Source organism: Populus trichocarpa, chromosome 4 (genome assembly GCF_000002775.5).
Source record: "Populus trichocarpa isolate Nisqually-1 chromosome 4, P.trichocarpa_v4.1, whole genome shotgun sequence".
NCBI lineage: Eukaryota > Viridiplantae > Streptophyta > Magnoliopsida > Malpighiales > Salicaceae > Populus > Populus trichocarpa.
The window spans coordinates 2,546,685-2,568,514 of NC_037288.2; the positions used below are offsets into that span (position 1 = coordinate 2,546,685).

The 21,830-nt window shown below is 30.0% G+C and overlaps 1 protein-coding gene across 1 annotated transcript; it reads right to left on the bottom strand.

Moving 5' to 3' along the window:
- Positions 1–10,398: 10,398 nt before the first annotated feature.
- On the bottom strand, positions 10,399–11,931 carry LOC7494332 (transcription factor MYB102). Its single transcript, XM_002305611.4, has 3 exons — positions 11,654–11,931; positions 11,434–11,563; positions 10,399–11,322 (listed from the first exon to the last, which is right to left on the bottom strand). Exons 1-3 carry the CDS (start codon positions 11,784–11,786, stop codon positions 10,455–10,457), a joined length of 1,131 nt encoding a protein of 376 aa, XP_002305647.1. The 5' UTR covers positions 11,787–11,931; the 3' UTR covers positions 10,399–10,454.
- Positions 11,932–21,830: the final 9,899 nt, after the last annotated feature.

The window sequence follows — 21,830 nt, forward strand, 5'->3', positions numbered from 1 at the left end:
AAAGAAAGTAGAGTGCTGCTTTCTTTTAAGTAAAAAATCGAAGCATTACGAATTTGCTAAAGTTTAGTAATGGGTTCTCAAAGAAGCAGTTCGAACACCCTCTTCTAGCCATGGTGCGAAGTCCACTCATCCGTAAGGGAACAAATAGGGGGCCTATGCTTAGTCTCCTGTAACATCGACCGATTCTAAGAATAAGTATGAGAGTATGTTCAATAAGCACAAAAGGAGCTAGAATTTGGAGAGAGTTTATCTAGATGAATGAAGGATTTTTGTCAATAGCCTACGAATATCAGAAGAACGGAGAAACACATAATCAGCAGATTCTCTTGACTGCGCAGCAATCCAAATTCTCATGTGCAGTCAATTCAATACCTTTTAAACTTCTTTTGCTTCTCTTTCTCCATAATCTCATGAATTATCACAATCGGAAGAGGATGGTTTTCTATGGCCGAACCGTGGCACCAAGAGATTCTAATAGCTTGTTGTTATGGTTATTTTTAAAAATATTTTTTATTTAAAAATGTATTAAAATAATATTTTTTTATTTTTTTATAATTATTTTTTATATCAAAATAATCTAGAAACACCATCAAAATATTAATTTGAAATAAAAAAAAAATTTAAATTTTTTTAAAAATACTTTTAAAATACAAAAATAAACAGGTACTAAACTTGGATCGATTACAACCCGTCCAGAAGAATTTGTAATCCATGATAAAGATGATTGAGAATCGTCATCTCTTGGTCTCTTTATACACATTTGATGACCCAAAATGCTAAATTGCTCATCTTTTGTTTTATTTTCTTCATTATCGATGTGGGTTTCTTGTTTTTTTTATCTTGTAATTGTAGTTGAATCATATCTTGTTGGATGTCGCTGCAAGGCCAAAATATATTAAGGGAAAGTAAAGAGTCACCGTTTAGTAACTAAAAAAAAAAAATAGAAGTCCTAAAATATATTTTATTTTAAAATTTTAAAGTAAATGGTTAGTTATCTTTGCTATGTATTTATTCTTAAATTTATTTTTTTATTGTTATTAATTATCTTTATTTTCTTTATTTTTCTTATTTTTTTAATTTTAAATTATTTTTATAAACAATTTGACATCAGTTTTTAGATACATTAAAAAAATAAAATTAGTTTTTAAAAATAAAAGACCGATCAAAAATACTAAAATTAAACCCTAAAAAATAATTTTTATCTAAATTGCTTAATTTTAAAATTTTCACACCAATCTCTTTAAAAAAAACATGTCATGGGATTATGATTTTAAAATGGATGTTAGACATATAAAAAATGCTTGAAATTTATATTGAGCTTTGGGCCACTAATATGATTAGTTTTGAAATGGATCTTAAGACTGTCATTATTATTTTATAGGTTTTAATTTATCTCGTTTACTTGATCCAAATTGTTAAATCATATGCTTGAAAAATATTATAGAATGATAATTGAAATTTTATTGTTGTAGTTGTTATTATAATTTAAATCTTGTTGTTTTATTCATTTTTTTATAATGAGAATGTCACTACCAACATTAAAAAAATAAAATAAAAATAGAATTTCAAAATAACAAAACAAAAAAAGTCAATATATACAAAATTTAAACACAAAACAAAAAAATTCATTCAGAATTCGATATTATCAAAAACACTAAAAATTAAAGGCAAGATCGTGGGTTGGGGGTTGTGAGGGTGAGGCTGTGTTTGGCTGGGTTTCTTGGGAGAAGGAGAGGGCTGGAGAGATTATGGGTCACGACTGGTTCAGGTTGAGACAATTGAGTAAAAAAAAAAAGTGTTGCTGGGTTGTTTTCGGGTCTTTGACAGCCAAGAGAAGAGACGAGAAGGTGGTTGTGAGGGAGCTGAAGTGTTTAGGTTTCTGGGAATAGAGAGAGGGAGTTGAAGAGTTTAACAGTGAAAGGGGGGGACTATTGGGTCTGTAACGGCTGATGAAAAAAAAACGATGGTATGGATTTGGGCAATCTTGTTGAAGAAAAGGAATGGTGGTTGTGGCCTTGGAAGAAGACAAGGCTGTATTTAGTTTCTGGCAGGGAAGATGATGGGGAAATGGGTATCACCGTGGGTTTGGAGATGGCGGTTCCAGTGGTGTTTTCTTCGTTTGGTGAATGAAAGGGCTGGAGGCTGGTGTTTTTGGGCAAATGATTTGTTTGGGAGTTCTTACAATTATTTTTTAAAATGTTTTTTATTTTGAAAGATATTAAAATAATATTTTTTTATTTTTAAATAATTATTTTTAAGAATAATGTATTAAAATAATCTATAATATAAAAAAATAAAATTTTTTAATATATTTTTTTTTTTATATTTTTTAAAAACATGGCTTAAGCTGCATTTTTAAATTCCCTCAAATACTGGTTTGGGTTCCCTGTGTTGAGGTGGGGATGAAGATGGATGAGGGGAGAGGGATCTCGTTGTAGTGGCCACCGGTCTATTAAATAGACTTTTAATTTCAACTTGTATTTTCAATTGGGCTTTTAAAAAAATTTATCCGGTCCGTGACAAAGCACGGGTCATTAATTTAGTACAAGACACTATAAAATCATCAATTCTTAATTATATTCTAATACATGCTATTAAACCTTTGTATTGTAACACAAGAATATTTTATCTCATTTTCATTACACTTAAACACCTTCTAATTCTATAAGTGTTATCCTGTAAAATATAGAGATATTAGAACTTTTAATTGTATTATTTATTCTATTAAGAGAGTTAATTGTGATGACGAAATCATACTTGTAGTAATTGCAATAACAAAATTACACTTGTAAACATGTGAGAGTTAGGTAAAAACTCTTAATATTGAAGAGATAATTTCACTAAGAAATTTTTTTGAAAAAAACATATCTTCAAGTGGAAAAAATATTAAAGAGTGTATAACTTCAAGTGATCTGAAAATCTTAAAGAGAAAATATCTTCAAATGGTGTAAAAATATAGTGTGAATTTATCAAGTGGCTATTATACTATTAAATATAAACTATTGAAGGAATACAATATTCAAGTACGAGTTGATACTTTATGTGTGCATGTAAACTTGCCGAATCATATTAAAAACAAGTTTATAAATTTATTTTTTTATTTTAATCACTTTAATTATATTATTGGTTATTATATTCATCAAATATTAATGATATATGTAATCCAAACCCCCCTCTTAGATATTATAATTGTCATAATCATTGAACAATAATAGGTTTTTGTAAAGTTCAATGAATATGGCTGGGATCTCTTAGTCATGCTTAAAATAATAATGATATGTTTGGGAGTGTCATAATATATTAAATAATATATTAGAACACCCCAAACATAGCATGGCATGTCTGATTTGTATATCTAACTTGAGTATTTTTTACATTAAAAAAAAAAAACTCAAGTCGTAAGATTTCCCTTTTTCTTCTCTTTATTTGAGCCCTTCGCTGCTGCTTGGATGTCAAGAAGGGTTACCTCAGAATTCTCATAGGCCCATGTGTTTCCAAACTTCATTATCCTTACTATGAATCCTACGTAGGGCTTTGATCGATACAGCTCAAATTAGGTTATGATTTAGGTCCTTATTTCTCAACAGCACAACTTTCTTCACCATAGGCCCAACATAGGATAAATAGCAACATGAAGAAGCCGAAGGAAGATGATAAGAACATAAATAAATCAAGAATCAAGAACGGAAACTAATAACCAGACCTAACAAGGCCAAGTTTGACAGGGAAATCCTGCTTCTGCACAGCACTTGCAGGCGAATTTGTTATAGGTAAGCGAAATCTCACACCCACCAATTAGCAAGTGACAAAAGTCATTTTCCAAAACATAAACCGCAAAAAGGCTACAATCACGACATAGCAAGTTGATCACAAACATGATTTAGTCCAAAAACATTCTTGACTCCAATGACATGAGAGGTGCTGTCTTGTTTTTTCAAAAACCGAAGTTCCATCACTCAGCCGAAAGTTTAATTAAGATGACCTTTTCCAGTGGAGAACATGACGGGAAGAAGGAATTTTGTAACATGTTTTTATCGATTAACTTGAATACAAAATAATGAAGACTATTTTGTAATTAAGAAGAAATTAATTAAAGAAAAACGAGACCCGCAACATTCAATGTACGTACTCTTCATATGGTGGAGCTATAGCTCTGAAGGATCACATGACTTTCTGTTATATGGATTGCCAAGATTACAATAAAGAATATGATTATACAAATTAATGGAGAATAATATAATATCAAACTTCGATGATTTATTTTAAAACTTTTAATTTTTAAAAATATAATATCACACTGATCAAATAAGCATTTTTAATCATAATAATAATACTAATTATTATTATTATAACCAATATACTTGTAACTTTTCTTTGAGTAAAAAATAAAAAACAACTTAAACCAATTTTTAAAAGTCATATCAAACATTAGTTAATGTTAAGAAATTAATAACTTGAACTTATTTATAAAAATCCTTTCAAACGGAATATAAATATCTATCATTTTGCATTTTGATTATATTGGGGATGACGGGTACTTAATATATATACATGAGAGAGATAAATGAAAAGAAAAAAATAAAAAAGAAAGAATTAAGAAAATATATTTTTAAATCTTGATAAAACTATTCCTATCACTTTTACTTTTACTGGGTTAGAATAATTTTCTGTATACTTCTTCTATTGGTTCCTGTCTTCATTAATTATACATTGATAATTAACATTGATATTATAGAATTTAAATGACTTCAAATAGTAGTATTAGTGTATGTTTCATAACATGATTTATGATATTTTTAAAATATATTTTTTAATTTAAAATATATTAAAATTAATAATATATTTTTTTAGAATTATTTATTTTTATTTTTAACATTAACATTTTAAAAACATAAAAAAAACCCTAAAAAAAATATCAAAACAACAAAATTTTAAAAATACTTTAAAAAGTAAAGGATACCACAATATCAAACGGACATTTAGAGAACGTTTGACATTGCAGTCTAAATGTCATTTATCCAAAATTTAATTATTTTTTTTTGTTTAAAATATTTTTTTAATGTTTTTAGATTTTTTTAATACGATAATATTAAATAAAATTTTTTAAAAATAAAAATAAAATATTATTATAATATATTTTAAATTAAATACTTTAAAAAACAACTATTATCTAGCTACACGACTCCTACAACATTTTAAGTAATACGATATAAAAGGGATGAAGCAGTAAATTTATCATGGTAAGTCAAATCTCACCCCACCACTATATTAGTTAGTTAATAGATAGGAGTCATTTTCCAAATAATAATATTTATACAGTGAATCATAAAAATGTTACAATCCATGTATAGTAGTGTTATTGCCGGCTATGACATAATTGATAGTTGTGCCTTGATGACAATAATTACAAGTTAATCACAAACGTAATCAAAATTTCTTTGACTCAAATAGTTTTAGATGTGGCATCTCGATCTTGACATGAGAGGTGCTAAACACTATCATTATTAACTTTGTTTTCTATATAAATAAAATTAATTCGCACCAATAACCTTATATGTCATGTTACAAATTGTCATTTACCGCAATTAATTTCAGCTAATTATCTTGAAATCAACTAATATTATTAAACTTGGAGTCGAATATTATCAATTCTAATTTCTCTCTTCTATATATATATATATATATATAGATCGAGTGTCGGACTTTTTTCACCACGCATGTTGCTTTATTAATTCATGCTGACTATGGAACTTTAGACTTTGGTGGATAAGCTATGTAACATATCAAATTAACAAGTAAAAGTAAACACCCCCAAAGTTTACCATCTTTTATCCTAAGCTTGACACGTGGATAAATTAAGGTTACAATTCAGCTTCTTGCCTGCTTTTCGACCCCACAGTCCAACAAAGCAAACACCTGTTGTTTCTAATCCAGAAAAAAACAAATTGACTCTAACCCACAATTTCTAACCTGGAAATTAACTTTCTAATCTGAAGAATTCTCGAAAAGAAAGACAAATCTAGGTCAACAAGGCCATGAGTTCTACGATAAATCTATTTATGATCATATTGAAGCCCCCCTTTTCCCATTTTCACTTACATTTTCTTTAGTGAACGCTTCATCCTCAAAGCATTGAAACACATGCAAAACAAAGAAAATAAAACCACTGGCAAAGACATCAAAACACTTTCAAGAGTCTACTTTATTCAAAACCATTAAGGAGGGCTTTTTCTTTGGACGGTCGATCAAGAAAGTGAAATCTGTCTCTCTCCTAAGGTCGGTTTATAGTCAGATACATACATACAAGCAAAAAGTGTCATAAATTGTCCTGTATATATTTTCTTGACACGTCGAGACCTAAACTCTACACAAAATCAAGCATTTTGATGTATAAATGATGCAGAGCTTACGTACATACATGGGAGTTTGGGAGCTTTGACTTAGGGAGTCGGTAACTAGATGTGGATTGAGCTTCTAATCGTACGAGTAGTCGACTCTTGTATGATGTTGCTTGGCAATCAATATGGTGATCTTTTGACATTATGGTTTCCTGTGGTCCTAAGTGCTCTAAATATTCAGGGATTGACCATGCATGTATAGCTGAACAGAACTTTTCATCCATGTTTGAGGCTACATTTGATCCAAAAAATGTGTTCTAAACCCTCCTTAATAAATTTCCCTCTATATACTTTCATTGTTTTAAACAACTACTGCTTGTAAATGATATAACTAGTATCACAACACTTCAATTCCTACACAAAACATGAATTGGATTCAATTGATGATGTTTTGGCTAGCTCATTGTTAGATCAACAAGTCTAAGAGCATAATGGTACTACTTTCAATGCTTAAAGTTTCACACTCTCTCCCAAGATTTGATCTTAGAATTCTCAATCTCTCTGAAATGTTTCCATGAATTAAACAAGTAAAGAAAAAAGCGAAATGTTTTCTGTAATTTCTTGCACGTACAATTGAGTCTCAAGTTCAATTATACAATTTGAGAAATAATTAATCTCCCAGCTAATTTTTAATGTGGATGTGTAATGAATACGATGTTATTGTTTGTGGACACCCACATAAATAAAAAAGAAAATCACTATCTGGGACCAGGACGCCAAGTTCTTCAATTTGGGGAAAATAATTATAAAAGTCAAATAAAGAAAAAGGTTCTGTCTCTCGTAAAGAAGGGAGCATGATAAATTTTCATTTAGGGTGGCCAATGTAAAATATTAAGAAAGAAATGGATAATAATAATAATTAATATTTGGATCTTTGGGGTCAAGATTCCCAGCTGTCTCCTTTGACCCGTTCTCCTCGTAGAAAATCCTATAGGCTTCCTAGCAACTAGATCGATTTATTTGAAACTCCACTTTCTTTTCATTTACGCGTAAGGAAGACCAAATATACTAATTAAACCATTGCCTCTACTTAATTTAATTTTTTATGTAGAATTATTAATTCAATTCAAAAAATTTAAAATATTAGATAAGATTATAAAATATAATTTATATTATTCTTTAAAGCATCTTCTCAAATAAAAAATTTTTAACTTAAAACTTGATATATTTATATTATATTGTGATTATTTTTTATAAAATAAATAAAAATGGTAAGATTTAAATTTATGACCGCTTGGTCATTAAGATTTTGATACCATATCAAAAAAATCAATTCAACTCAATAACTTAAATTATTAAATAAAATCTTAAGATATAATTTATATTATTTTTTAATAATTTAAATACCTAAAAAATTAGAAATTTGCTAGAAGTTTCATGTTCTCAATGATATAAACATGAACAACACCTACCTCTGGATGACACTTGGTTAGTGTTTAGTTAGAAAATCAAAATAAAAAATATGGAGTTCAAGTTTCCATGTTTTTCTTGTCTTAAAATAATAAAAAGTGTATTATAAAACTTTTCTAAAGATATATTTAATTATATATCTCTATTTTCATTCCTTTAGCTAATACTTTTATAAATATACTTTCTATATAAAAAATTAACAAATTAAACACAGCTTGAAATGTTGACAGAGGCAAGAAGGGAAGGAGACACCTTTTGCTCACTTCAAGAAACTATTCAAAGGTTATTCACTTGAGGTTCGAAATTGCCTTTCTGCCCTGGCATGCATCCTTGCCCTAAAGCTTGAACTGTTCCAACATAATTGACCATGGATTTTAGGCATGTGCGCACGGAAAGACAAGAAATACAATCCAGCTAGCCTGAGATTGTATTTTGTTTTCTAGTGATTGATTGCTTGACTTTATCATTAGGTGTCGTGAAAGAGGTTGCAATCAGAGAATGGTTTGAATGAAATCTGATTAATCTTCCAAGCAATATACCGAACTTTGAACCAACCTGCACGCAGGAGTACTTTCGTTTACAGTCTGGGCAAGTGAGCATCGTAGTATGCTGCAAGCTTTACATGTAACAGATTATGTATAAATTATCTTTCTGTCAAGTTTTATGTTTTGATGTGAGATTCATCTCCTATAGCATATAATTTTGTATAACAAGGTGGTAAAAAATATATTAGAGAATAATAATCTTGGGACCTTATATATAATTGATCAGAATTTTAATAACTAAACAGTCACGAGTTCGAATTTTATAATTTATATTTATTTGATAAAAATTAAATATAAGATAGTATGAGCTTATACAAATTTTAAAACTAAAAATTTTTCATTTTAGAAGATGTATTATAAAATAATATAAATTATATCTTGAAATTTCATTAGGTTGTTTAAACGAATACATTTCCTCGTGTCGTGTCGTGATGTGATGTCTCAGTATTATTGTAAAGTTTTGATATATAGTATTATTTTTTTAAAAGATCTCAGTTTGTATATTATATTTTTTTTGGTTTTTTATATCACGATTATGATGATTTTGATATATATCTACTGATATATCTTTTATTTTATTTCTTCTGCTTATAAAAAAAAAATTGTATAACCCTCTAATTTTTGTTATTGAAAACAATAAAAGGCACGTTTTACTTTACATGACTCTTGACTCTTGAGACTTCACAATAGCTAGCTAGGCCTAGGCTTAACCATATTGAAGTTTTCTTCTTCAAAGTCAAAGAAACTAATATTGGAATCGGACTATATCTTGTTGTTGTCGGTTGGTCGAAAATTAAATTGCTCTAAACGGCCATGGAAACATTGGAGGATCCTCGCTGATAGTTCTGCTCTTCTCTCCTTGGTATCCTATATATTATTTTTGTTACTTTGGGTTTATCAATTAAATTGTAGCCTTATTGTTGATTAATAATTTATAAATTAAATTCACTATTCAGTAAACAGGGAGATAAAAATAAAAAAATATTTTTTTAACAAGAAAATTCTGACCGTATATAATTCTCTTTTTTAATGTCTATATATATATATATATATATATATATACCCTAATAATTATTACCAGGTCAACCAGTAACTAAAACCAAGACCTAAATAAGTGGGACCCATTTCTCCTATAATTGAGTCCACATGTAAATGACGTCATTATAACATCTCTGGTTTGAAGATAATAAAGAGACAAAAGCAGCACAAGAGGCAAGAGCCACGCCATGGTTTTCAATAAAGCAAGCCGTGGTCCCAACTTTCAAAAAACATAAGTCACCGCTAAAGCATTGACACGTGCACACTTTTATTCGTCAAAGCTTACATAATCCCCATGCATTTATGTAAATTACTACTTTAATAGTACGTGAAAGGGCAGTTAATCCTACAGGTGGCAGGGACACTTGTACACTTTACATGCTCCGGCTGTTACTCGCCGGGAAGTTCGCTGGATTTTGACTATTTTCGGGATCTTTGAGCCGTATCTTACTTCCCTATGATTGCTTGATTGTACAATTTTGTGATCTTTCCATTTTTATTTTCGATTTATAGTGTATTCACAAAAGAAATCTTATTACACAATATATCTCTTTTTGAATTTAATTATGAAGTAATATTAATATGGAAACAAATTATTAACTTCAACTTGAAAACCAACATCTCAAAAATGGTGTTTTCCTTTTTCTTGTTCGATAAGACACAAGTATTAATTTAAAAATATAAATCTTTTTTGTCGAATATCAAATATAAATCTTATGTGTATAGAAATTCAATTATTAAAATTGTTATATTAATTAAGTAATGGGTACGTGCGTGCGTGCGTGATAGGAAGAGAGACATTTTCTTTTTATGATCATTAATAGAAGTAATTAAATCCAAGAAATGGTAATGTGATTGTAATAAGATGGCATGTTAATTAATGGGATAATTAAAGAAGTGAACGGAGTGATCAACAATGGAAAAAAACATGGGTAGCTCGCTTGCTGATAAAGTAATTAAGGTAAGAAAATTCAAATTAGTACTTAATTATTATTTGGATGGGAAAATTAAAGAAGAAAACTATTCTGATCAGTTTCATTGATTTCCAATACATTACATTAGATTACATGAAGTTAATAGCATCCAAAATATCTGGGATTTCGAATTTCAAGATGTTGCTGCAGTAGCTTTCCCTCTCATCTTCAGCGCTGCTGCTATTGATGTAAGTTGAATTGGAGTTCAATGGCGTAGGACTTGAAGAAGGAGTTGATAAAACTGAAGCAAAACCAAAGTTCTGGTTGCTGCTGTTGGAGATAAAAGTCGAGGTCTCGGAAGAAGGGTCCATAAGGTCAGACCCATAGTAGCCGTTGCTGTTGTAACTTGATACAGCAGGCACATAATAATCTTCAGCTAAATTGGAGCCCATTCCATTGTTTTGCCACTGATCATGAGTACTGAACTGAGAATTTGGAGAGCTAAAGTTGGTAATGGTACTTGACTGGTATTGGTCCACATTAGGGTCCATAATTCGTGCTTCGTTAGAAAATGTAACACAGGGGCTGGTAGTCAATGTGGTGCAAGTAGGCATTTCTTGACCTGGGGTTTGAAACTGGATATTAGCTTGATGAATCATCGATTCGTATTGGCTTTGTTGGACTTGTGGGTTGGGAAGATGGTTTTCTTCTTGACCATTTTGGATGACGAAGTTTTGGGTTTGGTCACGTTGAGAAGATAAGAGAGATGTGGCTAGCCTTAGAAGTCCTGGGTTCACTAAAGGTGGGACACCAAGCATTCTTGACATGTTCATTTGATCAGAGGAGTTGTAAAGAGATGAGCTCAGGATTGAGGAGAGGTCAAGAAGATCAAGTCTTGGACTATGAGTCACCGGATCAATTCCCATTCTTAGAAGCCTCTTCCTAATGTGTGTGTTCCAGTAGTTCTTGATCTCGTTGTCTGTTCTTCCAGGCAATCGAGCAGCAATGGCAGACCACCTATAATCAATACATCAAACAAATACAAAAAAAAAAAAAAAAAGTAAGTTAGAATCAAACTATGGAAAAATTAACCAACCATGCATGTATGCCTGTGAATACAAGACTTACTTGTTTCCCAATATACTATGCAGCTGAATTATTGTCTCCTCTTCTTCGAAAGAAAACCGACCTCTCTTGATATCAGGCCTCAGATAGTTGGTCCAACGAAGACGACAACTCTTTCCGCACCTTTGCAACCCTAAACAGAACAAGAAAAACCCATCAACACCAACTCCACAAAATCTGACAGTATCAAACCGATATACAAATTAACCAGTAATTAACATACCAGCATTCTTTGGAAGTGTCCTCCAGTTGCCATAGCCATGTTTTTGTATGTAATCAACCAGCTTCTGGTCCTCTTCCGGGGTCCAAGGCCCTTTCTTTAGCCCATTTTTGTCACAACAAGGTGCTCTACCCATGCTGCAGTAGTCTCAACGGCTAGGTATAGTAAGTAATTATAGAGAGAAATTACACGGAGGTAGAGAAGGAGAGATTTATCCTTAGTTTTCGAACAAGGAAATCGAAGTAGCGTCCGTATGGGCATCATATACTTGTGTGTGTATACTATAAATAGTAATCCAAGCGAAGGGTAGGAAACAAAATGAAGTCAACAGGATTTGGTGCCGTCCTCTGCTTATCAATAATGCCACTTGTCCCTTCTCTTTGAAAACTAAAATAAAATATAAAGTCCAATCTTTCTCTCTACGTACGTACATAATAGTAGCAGTACTAATAATAATAATAATAATAATAATAATAATAATAATAATAATAATTTTATTATGCAAGATCTTACTCTATATATTAATAAGGGGTCTCAAGTCTTATTCATAATAATATATATATCATTTTCAGGCTGAAAGTGCAATCCATGCTTTCTAGATTCATATTAGCTGTCACCAACGTGAAAAAGGCCACGTACTCCAATTTCTTCAACATTACCTTTGCTACAGGGTTTCTTCTCGATCTTCTTAATTCAATTCATGCATGGCTCCATTTCACAACTTAAGATGGCTGGCTTGAGCTTGTGATTGATTTAATATTTTTTTTTATAGTGGAAATACTATTTTTGTCCCTTTTTAAATTTACATGAACTCGCTCATCATGTTCTATATATGTCTAGATTTTAGCACATTTATGAATCATTTTTCTAGCATTTTTTTAGTTTGCCCAGGGACTGCCCTGATCAGGGGAACATACTTTCTCAAGGCCGAACTAGAAAAAAAATTTATTGGGTTAATTATTTTTATTAAAATAATATTTTTTAAAAAAATAATAATTTTAATATGATTAAGTTTGAATTGGGTTAATTGGTCAGTATAATTTCTCGAATTCAACTAAAAACATGGTTGAGATCATGCCTGAATTTCAAATTTTTTGGATTAACCCAGCTAGCTAGCATGACTGAATTTGGGCGTAATAAACGAAGGGAAGTGTATTTAATTCACTACGGCAATAATAGAGTTAGGTTTTAATTTTCGCCGAAATACAGGAACATATATATATATATAAAGGAGTTCTCCTCCATTCATTTTGCAGATAAGATTTTTATTTGAGTTTATATTTTTTTTTCTCTTTATCTGATGTTGATGAGAAAAACAAGTTTTATATACACGTGGCCTCCTTCACGTCAACTATATGCTTTTTTTCATTAAAAAAATGTCGTAACTTTTCTAAGGTCATTTCTAATACATGAATTTGGCATACAAATTACGTATTAATTCATGAAAAAAAATCTTTCTTTAGAGTTTTAGGCTTTTATAGCTCATTTATGGGTACATGGAATATTAATTTAATGACATAAGAAATGATTTTTAAATTTTCTATTATAAGATTGGAATGAAAGTAGATTTTTATTCTTTTATAAAATTGTGAAATTTGTCAAAAAGGCTCAAGCTTGGAGCTTTATTCAGCATTATAACACTCAATTCCGATCAAAATCTAGATCAAGGGTTGACTTGTATATATGAGATAATGAGTCAATCAAAAGCATAATTCTTTTAAAAAATAAATAATATTTTTTTTATATTCATGTTTAGCTAAAAAAAAAAAAGACCACCGAAAACAGGTTTGATTAGTGTGAATACAAAGGAGTATAACACCAACGTAGCCTGACTGGCTTGGACGTAGGAATTATACTTAGTCCGCCCAACCTTTGATTTTTCGTGTTCATGTTTTAGCATTAATGCAAACGCACAAGAGCCAACTAATCAAAAGGAAGGATTTATCTAATTTTCATGCACTCATCGTCGTCGTCGTCATCTTCTTCTTCTTCTCTTTCTTTTATGGAATAGATTTTTCCATTGCCGATGCTTTTACAGTACTAGTAGTGCTTATAATTTTGAAATGTGATTTTTTTATATATATAATCATTGAAAGTATCATAAAACCAAAGACAAAAAAAAACAAAACAAAAAATGACTAGCTAATATTTCTTATGCGATTTTAAATTGATTTTATTATGTTACTGAAAGAAATATTTAATTATCAACGTTATCACAACTTCCATTATTCTCTTTCTTCCTTACCCACAAGTACTAGAGTGTTTTCTGTCAAGCAAAAATGTCAAGAGCTCAACTCCATTGACTTTCGACAAATTGATTGAGCAATTATTCCAGGGATCATAGCTTCTCTTCATGAGTAGACTAAGAACAGCTAGCACCTCAGCAAATTAAATTAAAGAATTATAGACCTAGCTAGGAACACTTCCAATATATTTTCTGGGGCATAATTTTTTGTTTATGCACTACTTTCCAACAGTAGTTCATAAATCTGCTGTCTAGATTTATTATAACCATATATTTCATGATCGGTTCTTGCATGCGCGTGTGTATTTCTAGATTATCTCCACTTAAATTATATCGTATAATATGATAATAGCATGATTTGTTTATGTCAGCAAAGGGATATATAAATTTCATGACTAACCCAATTATGAGTATAAGAAGGTACATCAAAAGTGTAATATAGCTATCTTAAGGAGTGTAGCTTAATTGGTCAGGCCCGGAGTTTGCTATCTAGAAGTCACTAGTTCGAGTATCACAAATCTCAGAATCACAGGAAGTTTATATGATCGTTAACTTCAGGGTCTCAAAAAATTAATCGCAATGCGTGTAAACTGGCTCCAAAAAAAATGTAATATTAGCCTTCTTTGTGGGGCAAACTTTTTGGTTGAAGAATTCGAAACCAATATGAACACAGATTAGAATGGCATCTAACTGTAAGTAATTAACACCTTGAAAAAACAAAGAGAAAAAAACTGCAAAAAGATCATGTTAAAGGAAGCCGAAAAGAAAGAAAAGTTTGAAAAAAAAAAGTGTTTATTTGGGACTTATTAGCAGCTGGTCTAAGCTAAGACTAATGATGCCCAGCTTTTTAATATGGTCCTGCAACTTTCCACACTCAAATAGTGGTAAAAGCTTTTTTATTCCTTTCTTTCTTTTCTCATCTCCCCACCTTTTTGTTCTTCTCAATAAAGTCATGAAAATAGTTAAGATTTAAAGCACTAAATATATGGATTGATTTGAAATTGTGTCGACTTTTATGTGATCTGTCTCTCATTTTTCAATTTTTATGGCCATATATAATGTAATAATTGAAATTAAGAAAAAGGGTGCTTCATTTAAAGCTTTCTTTAATCAGAAGTACTTGCCTCCAATTCATATGGTAGATGACAAAACTTGAAGTAAGAAAATATTTTTTTATTTATTTCATAGTCGAGGGATTTCTTTGGTTAGGTTTTGCGCATTTAGTTCGAGCATAGACAAATCCTCTATAATATAATTAAAAAATTCATTAAGAAAATTTCTCCGCACAAACAATGTAATTAGAGATTAGAAATTAACTACATGACTAACAAAGAAGAAAGCATGTCTCTCGTTAATCATTATTTCACCAACTCCTTGCGTGGAAATTAAATTATAAACAAAATGATTATCCAATATTCATAGTATAAACTCTTATTTGATATTTCGTTCCAAATAGAGATTAATTAAATTTTGAATTGTTTCAAATAGAGATTAATTAAATTTTGAATTGTTTTATTTAAAATTAATTTTTTTATATGTTTTTAATCGTTTTAATATATTAATATTAAAAAAAAAATTAGTATATTTCCAAATAAAAAACATGCAACTCACATTCATCCAATAAAAGCACTTTTTCCTTATTATATCCTAAAATCAAACTATAAAACATGGGGATAATCATCCAAATTAATATCATATTTGCATGAATGACGACCTCTTTGCATATAATATTATTAGTAGTCAGTAGTTTCTATAAATAGCTTTTGCATAATACTTTGTTCTAATTAAAAAAATCTGCCGACTGATTAGCCTTAAACGTGTAATCATACAAGAAGCTTAGTCACTCTCCAAAGTTGAGGACCACGCACTGGAAACATAGGTTTCCAAGATCTAACCATCAATAGGCTGCCACGTTTATATTTCCTGACGCCTCATGTCTGGCGCCCTCGACAACAACAAGTCTTTGCATCTTTTTTTTCCCTTGACATCAACGAATTATCTATGGATGCAATATTATATTTGGTTGATTATTGTAGCCAGTAGACACCAACCAAGCCATATCTCTAGTGGGATAATCAAGCAGTGTATATATCTATATATATTCTATGTATACAACAATATACAAGAGTACTTTTGTGACTGTGAATTGAAGTATTTTGAATTAATAATTTAAGTAAAGTTTATTGTATGAACCGAGCATATATATTGGATAAAAACGGGATTAATTCCTCCCTCGAGTTCAATTTTCAACACCATATTGTACAATTATCATATATATAGTATAAAAAAGGGATTAATTCCTCTCTCGAGAGCAATTTTCAACACCATATTTTATAAATATAATATATATATATATATATATATATATATATATATATATATATATATGATAAGTGTACGATATGATAGGATTAGCTAGCTTTCATGTGGAATTACTATTCTTCACCATTTGAAAATCGTGAAAAATTGTCTTATTCACCTCCAGCTAGCCATCAATGTAAATTGATCTGTAAATGGTCAAATATTATTATATCCATCCTATATTATTGTTTTTATTTCTACCAAATTTTCTCTATAAAGCTTGACCCTATCCCTCATCCTCATTGGCTTGCTTGTGTGCCCTTCTAACCTTGATGTATCAATTATTAATCTCTATTCATTTGTTTAGAATTAACCCCTTCGCTTAGCTTCCCATAAAAAACTCAAGCTAGGACAATAAAAATATTCATCTTCATAGAATGAAGGCACCACTATATATATATATAGTGAAGCTTTTAATTAACTAAAATATACTGATTAAATTGATGAAGATTAACACGTCCGTCATCTCAGGCTTGCTCGATGTCTCCGTGCTTGTTGTCATGGAGACACCCCGTGTCAAAAAACGAATTAAAATGGCCTAATCAGCATATTTGTGGATTAACAAGTAGAGATTAATGCTTAATCATTTAAAACATCGAACGTGATTACATCTCCTACTTGATATGGTAATTACCTGTCCAATTTTCAGGGTTTGCTTTGTGCACCGGTTACCCAAAGAAGTTGCATACGTGTTACGCTGAGCTCCATCGTGCTCGATGTCCATAGCTAATTTATGTAGTTGTGAGCTGTTCAATTTCTCCAGCAATCGCTTAATTAATGTATGTATTCTCAACGACCATATAATTTATTTAGAGCTATTTTTAGATACGAGATCCAAACATTTGTGGATGCTGTGCCACCTTGTTACTATTTTAAGCTTAGCCATGAACTTAATTAAATATTTAGCACGTAGCTAGTCCCTATCTGGGTGACGGAGCCTGAGCTTATTTTTAATTCTAATTATCTATCATATTCATGGCGATGATCGAAGGTTTAGTGTTTTGTTAATAGAGAGAAGAACACATCTGGCCCTAGAGAAGTATCGAGAAATTTCCCGTGATTTTTGAGCTTTAATTGTCCGTCCAACCCTGGTGTACGTACGTGGGGCAAATTAGCAGTGAATCATGATAATCTCTTGGAACGGTGATTGAGATAAGCCATGAGTTCTGAGCTAAAATTAACGTGGCCAAAGAAGATTGGTTTGAAACCAAAAGGTTCTTATGTACAACTTCACATGTTTGACTTTACATTTATTGGTACAACGCAACAACGATGTACGAGACACACTTGGACATTTTAGTCGCGCTATCTTATAGGCTGAGTTAAATTCTTTTAATATAAAAAATATTTAAATATTATTAATTTTTTAATAAAAATAAATTTAAATTATATAAGAATTGATTTGACGGAACCAGTTAATTTTACTGGTCTAAAAACAACTCATATAATCCGTAAAAACATAGTTTGACTAAAAAAAATTTAAGATGATATTTTTTTTAATATTAAGATAACAACATATTAGATTGGCTTGAATTGACCCGAGTTAATATATCAAATTCATATTTCAGGTTATGAGATTATGAGAACTCCATGGAAAGTAAATCAAAATAAATTATAAAGTATAATTCTCAATCAATTCAATGTTGAATGATGAAATTGAAAAAAAAAACTAAAACATGACCTATAAAAGCAACCAAAGTTAACTTGTCAAACCCGCGACCCAAGTCAGAAACCGAGATAACCTCATGGAAAATAAATCAAAACAAATTATGAATTTCAATCCCCAATCAGTCCAATATCGAAGAATAAGATTAAAAAAAAGAGAAACCAATTAAAAAAGAACATAAAAAACAAACCAAGTCAATCCGTCAAACCCATGATCCAAGTCATCAGACCGAGATAACCTTATAGAAAGAAAATAAAAAAAAATGATATAATTTAACTCGGGTTAACTTGCTAAATTCGTTACTTTGGTCATGAAACTAAAATAACCTCATAGATAGCAAATCAAACCAAATTATAAAACTCAATTTCCTATCACCCTTGTAGGATCTAATGTTGAACGATGAAATTTGTAAAAAATTTAATAAAACAAATGACACAAAAATGAGAAAATTAACTCGATTTAACCTATTAAGCACTATCATTGGATAATGAGACCGTGATAACCTAATAAAAAGCAAATCAAAACAAACCATGAAGTCTAATTTTCAATCAAACATAACATTAAATGATGAATTTTGAGGGAAAATAAATTAAAAATAAGAAAAAAATTGAGTCAATTGGGTTAACCCAGCAAACTCGCGATCCATGTTATGAGACGGGGACAACCCAATAAAACACAAATCCATTGTTGAAAGACTAGTGACAAGGATCATGAAATCAAGATAATATCTTAGAAATAAAATAAAAAATGAATCGATTTAACCGGGGTTAAAATGTCAAAACTCGTGACCTTAATCATGATATCAAGATATCCCTATAGAAAGTAAATCAAAATAGATTATAAAGCTCAATTCTCAACCGATCTAGCGTTGAATGATGAAATTGAAAAAAAATCAATTAAAAAAATAACACAAAAAACAACTCGAGCCAACTCGGGTTAATCTATTAAGCATTATTCTCGGGTTATGAGGATGAAATAACATAACTGAAAGTAAACAAAATAAATTATGAAGTCTAATTCTCAATCAACTCAATATTAAAGAATGAATTGGAAAAAAAAGTTAATTAAGAAAAAAAAAACCTTAGTTAACTGAGTTAACCTGCCAAACCTACGATTCGGGTCATGAAAGTGTGATAACTCAATAAAATAAATAATTCTAATATAAATGATGAAATTAAAAACAAATCAAAAACAAAACAAAGACGAAAACAAAACAGGAAAAAAAGAAGAAAAAAAAGGCATTATTCAAATGAATAGCGCTTGTGAAGAGGGTTACAATAAAACCCCTCCTATTTTAGTTCATAGTTAACTAGTTCTGTAACGGTGTTTTGCCATTAGCGGTTTTTTTTCAATAAAAAAATAAATATGCAGGCTTTTTTATGTATTTTTAGATATAAAAAACTTTTTAATCACAAATTAAAATATTTATACACGCATCTAATTAATGAAATTGATATTTGACCAAGAGATAATTAGGATTAAAATATTTGATCTTGCAACGTCAAAAACCATGTACTTAGTTGTGTTTAACAAATATGCTTCTTATAATATTATTTTCATTTGGTGAAACAATCATTTGCGGTAATAAAAGAGAAAAAAAAATCATAATCCAATGTTGAAAGGTGAAATTAACAAAAAAAACTTGGGTCAACCTGTATAGCAGTGCTAACCCCGCAACCATGAGCACATGATTGGGATAACCACAGAGAAAGAAAAGTGAGAAAAGAAAACCCAAAGACCAATTTTGAAAAAAAAATTAAATGTTAAGGATGAAATTAAAAAAAAAATTAGGATATTTGATCTCGCAACACGAGTGTTGTACTAAGTTGCGTTTAACAACTATGTTTCTTAGAATATATTTTTATATATATAATCAAATGATTATATGGGCAAATAGAAGGTAAAAAAAATCACAAATGAAAGCGAACTGAATCATACCATGAAGTTCAACTATGAAATAACCCAATGTTGAATATAAAAATTGAAAAAAAAATCCAAGTCAACCATGTTAACCCGTTAACCTCGTGACTATAGACACATAATTGAGATAACTCCATAAAAAGAAAAGTGAAAAAAAAAAAGCATGAAGATCAATTCCTAAAAAATTAAATATTGAAGAATGAAATTGAAAGAAAAACTAAAAAGGACCAATGCCAACCCATGTTAACCTTTGAAACATCTAGTCATGATCATGAGACCAGGACTTAATGCGTAGAAGGAAAATAAAAAAAAACAACGAAAATAAATTCTCAATAAAAAAATGTCGAGGCATGAAACTTTTTTAAAAATCATTCTAAAAAAACCAAGGAAAAAAAAGATCTGAGTCAATCACGGTTAACTCGCTAACCCTGTGATCATGAGAACAAAATTGGAATAACCCCTTAGAAAAAAAGTGAGAAAAAAGAACAAAGACCACCTCTAAAAAAATATATATATTGGATGATGAAATTGAAAAAATAATTAAAAATAACGTAAAAAAAAAAGTTAATAGTGTTAACTTTCAAAACTCATGATCGTAGTCACAAGACTCGGTTTGACTATGTAGAAGACAAACCAAAAAAAAAAAAACAACAAAGCAAAATTCTCAATAAAAAAATAAGTCAACCCTGGTTAACCCGCCAACCACGTGACCATGATCATTGGATTTGGATAATCCTATAGAAAGGAAAGCAAAGAAAATAAAACACGATAAATATAAAATATTAAAGAATAAAATTGAAAAAAATTATCAATTTTATAAAAGGACCTAAAAAAGACCAAAGTCAGTTCATGTTAACCTTCGAAACTTGTGGCTCAATAAAAAAAAATCAAGGGATGAAATCTAAAACAAATACAATTAAAAAGATCCAAAACAAAATAAACATTAGTAAAAAAAATGGGGGGAAAAATTCGACATAAGAAAAAATTGAAATCAAATTATAAAGAATGAAATTGGAAAAAAAATTAGTGGAAGGATTTAAAAATATCAAAAGAATGGGGATCAAATTTGATATAAAAATCAAATAAAGTCTAATGATTAGGGATGAAATGAAAAAAAAAATCAATCAAAAAAATATAAAATAAATAGTAATCAAAATAATAAGAACTAAATTGGATATGAAATGTAAATGGTAGGATACTTTCATGCTTTGACCAAGCACTTTTCTTTTTTTATTAATATTTTATGTTTATGAAAAATTAAATTGTTACTAACTCAACTAAATTATATTAAAAAAAAATCAAAAACAAGATAGAGAAAAAAGCCCCTTTTAAGGAAGTTTTATTTTTGTCTCTTTATAGGACAAATAAGTAATTTAAATATGCTTAGAAAGTTAAAATGTTTAAAATGTCTTTGGATGCAAGTTAATGTTTTTATTTTTAATTTGTTGTTTATAAAACTAATTAAATCATTTAATTATTCATAATAGATGACTAATATATTCAGGTGAAAAGATTGATTTACCTCCCATTTACTAGGTTAGTGTATATTTTTTAAGAGATTAAAGTGGAAAAAGAATTGTTCAATGCTACACTACATGGCTCAGTTTTTATTTAATTTAATTTAGTGGACCAACATATTTTGGACATTGTGCCACATGCATGGCATATGATAGCAAAAGCTAAGGTAGAGCTTAGAGGTTACTGGACCACGAAGGCACGAAATGAATGTAATCTCGAGATGTGTTAGTGTTACAGAAGTGCTTAACCCTATCATTTGAGATAAATTAGGCCGGTGTTTTTTTTTTCAAAAGAGACTATTGTATGCGATTTAAAGCTTTAAGTCGGTAAGCCCTAAAAAATTCACTGCTAGCCCGTCACCAATCCCAACCTCACCCTGGTTATTAAACCCAAGTCAGTCTAGTAAATCGATTGGATAATCCAAAGCCTAACCTTATTCGAACCCCACCCTAAATCATGGGTTATTAAAC

Excerpts from the sequence above, each read along its gene's own strand:
- LOC7494332 (XM_002305611.4), bottom strand. The coding sequence starts at position 11,786 with ATGGGTAGAGCACCTTGTTGTGACAAAAATGGGCTAAAGAAAGGGCCT. Across the intron at positions 11,564-11,653 it reads GACACTTCCAAAGAATGCTG|GGTTGCAAAGGTGCGGAAAG; the intron begins GTATGTTAATTA and ends TGTTCTGTTTAG. Across the intron at positions 11,323-11,433 it reads CATAGTATATTGGGAAACAA|GTGGTCTGCCATTGCTGCTC; the intron begins GTAAGTCTTGTA and ends TATTGATTATAG.